General features: G+C 35.9%; 1 protein-coding gene across 1 annotated transcript; it reads left to right on the forward strand.

The window, feature by feature from the left end:
• Nucleotides 1-854: 854 nt before the first annotated feature.
• Nucleotides 855-1,844, forward strand: LOC100429797 (olfactory receptor 4F3/4F16/4F29-like). Its single transcript, XM_015143140.3, has one exon. It carries the CDS (start codon nt 855-857, stop codon nt 1,842-1,844), a length of 990 nt encoding a protein of 329 aa, XP_014998626.3.
• Nucleotides 1,845-3,671: the final 1,827 nt, after the last annotated feature.

The following is a 3,671-nucleotide window of genomic DNA, read 5'->3' on the forward strand; positions in this document are numbered from 1 at the left end:
AATAGTAATTCCAGAAGGATGAAAAAGAATTGACTTAATTGAATGGAAAGAGGAGAAAAGTAAACAGGGGAGAAAAGTATTTTGAAGGTGTCATCTTAATTGGTGTTTGAGCAAAGTAGAAAGGAAACAGAACATGTTGGTGAGGAAAATAGTTGATGTATTTTAAAATAAGAGTGCAGAACTGTATCACTAGAAAATGGATAGTAACCATTAACAGAATAGAAAAGTATAATAGCACTTCCAACTTAATCAGGAGGTAATGAAATGAATATAGTTTTAATCAAACCAACAAAAATTATAAAATGAAATAAGTTATCCCTTTTTGCTGATGACATGATTGTCAAGCTAGAAAACCCAAGATATTTCAGTAAAAAACTACAAAGTGTAGTAAGGTGGCTGCATATATACAAAATAAGTAACTTTCACAACAAAAATAAATAACTTTTCCCAATGTTTGCACTTTTCATTCTGTAGCATTTTTTTTTCCATGTAGAAATTAGGAAGCACAAGTCTCTCTACTATCTGATTTATCTCTCTTAAGTTTGTAGATGACTTTATTTATATTTTCTCTTCTTGATTATACAGTAAAGCCCAAACTAAATTTGAGCCTACATGATTAAAGAATACCAAGTATCTAGGTGTGGAAAAAATTCTAGGGCTGGCTCTCCATGAACCTTGTACTATGTAAATTCTAACGGTATAAAATGGCAAGATCACCTTGTAATCTTGAGCAGAGTAGTAGACATTTATGTCATTATTCCATAGCCAGAATGTCAATTTCAACTTAAAAATTATGTTTTTCTTCCTCTTTCGTTCTTCAGGTAACTTCAAGGTCAGCCTTGCACATGAAGTTGATGAATGGAGAAAATCACTCAGTGGTGTCTGAATTTTTCTTGTTGGGACTCACGAGTTCTTGGGAGATTCAGATTTTCCTTTTTCTGTTTTTCACAGTATTTTTTGTAGCAAGTATGCTGGGAAACATTCTCATTATGCTTACTATAATCTCAGACCATCACTTACATTCCCCGATGTACTTTCTGTTGGCAAATCTCTCCTTCATTGATATAGGTGTTTCCAGCATTGCAACCCCAAAGATGGTTTATGACCTTTTCCGAAAACATAAAGTCATCTCCTTGAAAGGATGCATTACTCAGATGTTCTTTATTCACACTGTTGGTGGTACAGAGATGGTGCTGCTCATAGTCATGGCCTATGATCGGTATATTGCTGTCTGTAAGCCCCTCCACTACCTGAACATCATGAGCCTAAGAACATGCATTTCTTTTATGGCTGTTGCTTGGACCATTGGACTCATCCATTCTGTGGCCCAACTGGCTTTTGTTGTAAACTTACCCTTTTGTGGCCCCAACAAAATGGATAGTTTTTATTGTGATTTTCCTCGGTTTATCAAACTCGCGTGTATAGACACATACAGACTGGAGTTTCTGGTCACTGCCAACAGTGGTTTCATCTCCATGGGCACTTTCTTCATCTTGATTGTGTCCTACATCTTTATTCTGGTCACAGTTCGTAAACACTCTTCAGGAGGTTCATCCAAGGCCCTGTCCACTCTCACAGCTCACATCACTGTTGTGGTTTTCTTCTTTGGTCCTTGCATTATTGTCTATGTGTGGCCATTTCCTACCTTACCTATAGATAAATTTTTAGCTATCTTTGATACCCTTATTACTCCTTTTATGAATCCTGTCATCTACACATTTAGAAATAAGGACATGAAGGTAGCAATGAGGAAACTGTTTCTTAGGGCTTTCAGTATCAGGCAGAATTCTTTTTCTCCCAGTCCAAAAAAATTCAGATTCATCTTGACTATTCTTGGAAATTAATCTCTTTAATTGAACATTTCACAAATCATTTTAGTTGAGTTAGTGTTTTCAATATCTACTGTGAAATCTCTCCTCAACGGATTCTGTTCTGATCTGGTCAGTTCTTCACGGGGAACCCTTGCTTTAAGAATCCTGAAAATATTGATGAGGAATGAATTCACTCTCTGAATGTAGCTTCCTTGTTTATTTTTGAAGATTTTGGTGATAGTGATTGCTAAAATCTCACATACTGGGCACATTTCCCATTAATACCAAATTTTGGATGCTGTTCTCCTTGGCATGGATTCTCAAAGGTTTATCTCTTCTAATTCACGTGTGTACCTGTATTCATGTTTTCAGTTTCTCAGGGTCTATATAGTGAGGGAAAAACAAAGTAAAGATAATTGCTTAGATAGCTCCGAGCATTTGAGGCTTTTGCCATCTTAATTTGTTCAGTTATAATTGGAAGGTAAAATTCGAGGAAAATCATAGAGAGACAACTCAGGTAACTTTAATATTATTAACCAAGAAAACATTTCGAGACCAGAAGATGTAAATTGCTTTACCACACAATGTGCATGATAATTATTTTTATCCCAATTATTTCCTAAACAAGTTATTTTTTATATTTTTTATATTGAAAAGTATATAAATATTAAATGATTATAAATGGATTAAATATTTTGGAGACGAAAAGAAGAAACACTGATTTATTAATAAATAAAAATGCAAAATATTTCCATTTTATGTGAACCAGGTTCATAACTAAATAAAAAGCAAATGATACATATGATTGCACCACTGCACTCCAGCCTAGGTGATAGAGTGAGACCTTGTCTTAAAGAAAAGCAAATACAAAGTGTAGAAATTACAAAATATATTACAAAACTGTCTATAAATGAAGAGATATAAAGCTGTAAATTAAGAAATACATTAAACTTTCCACATGATAAAATTTACACAATTATTCAAAGAATATACTATTCAAAAATAGTATAAATAATTGTTCAAAGAGAGTATTTCAGTGCTTCTCTGGGTTACCAAATAAGTAGGAGTGGCTGTCATGTGAACCTGCTATTATTCAAGTGTGGATTAAACAACCTTTTAGGAAACTGGCCTGCTCTTCATCAGCTCCAGAATGACCTGTAGCAATCCTTGTAGTGGCAGCAATAGACTGTTAGTAAGGAATTGGAAGCATAATGTTGAAGGCCGAAAGAAATATTACTGACAAATCTTCACCCTCTCTCCCACACAAATTTGCCACTGAATCTTAGCTATAAGATTAAACCCTCTTGAACTTGAGAAAAGATGTGTTGGCATTCCTGTTTTGTACCCCTTGCTTTTATGCATTGAAATCTTTCATCCTAAGTGTTGCATGCGTCTGAAATATCTTCCCATATTTTTAACACTAGTCCTGGCTTCTTTTATGAACTCCAGACGACATAACTGGAAAGAGCAATTCCATATATAACTTTTATGAAACTTGTCACCTTCCCTGTAGAAACTGGAGTTTTCTGCATTCTCACCCAGATTGGTGATACCACCCAGTTTTTTAAAGTTAGAATCTTGGTGACACAGAGATTTTTTTTTTTTGATACAGAGTCTCACTCTGTTGCCCAGGCTGGAGTGCAGTGGTGCAATCTCGGCTCACTGCAAGCTCCACCGCCCGAGTTCATGCCATTCTCCTGTCTCAGCCTCCCAAGTAGCTGGAACTACAGGCATCTGCCACCACGCCCGGCTAATTTTTTTGTATTTTTAGGAGAGACAGGGTTTCACCGTGTTAGCCAGGATGGTCTTGATCTCTTGACCTCGTGATCTGCCCGCCTTGGCCTCCCAAAGTGCTGGGAT

This window comes from Macaca mulatta, chromosome 7 (genome assembly GCF_049350105.2).
Source record: "Macaca mulatta isolate MMU2019108-1 chromosome 7, T2T-MMU8v2.0, whole genome shotgun sequence".
NCBI classification, from domain to species: domain Eukaryota; kingdom Metazoa; phylum Chordata; class Mammalia; order Primates; family Cercopithecidae; genus Macaca; species Macaca mulatta.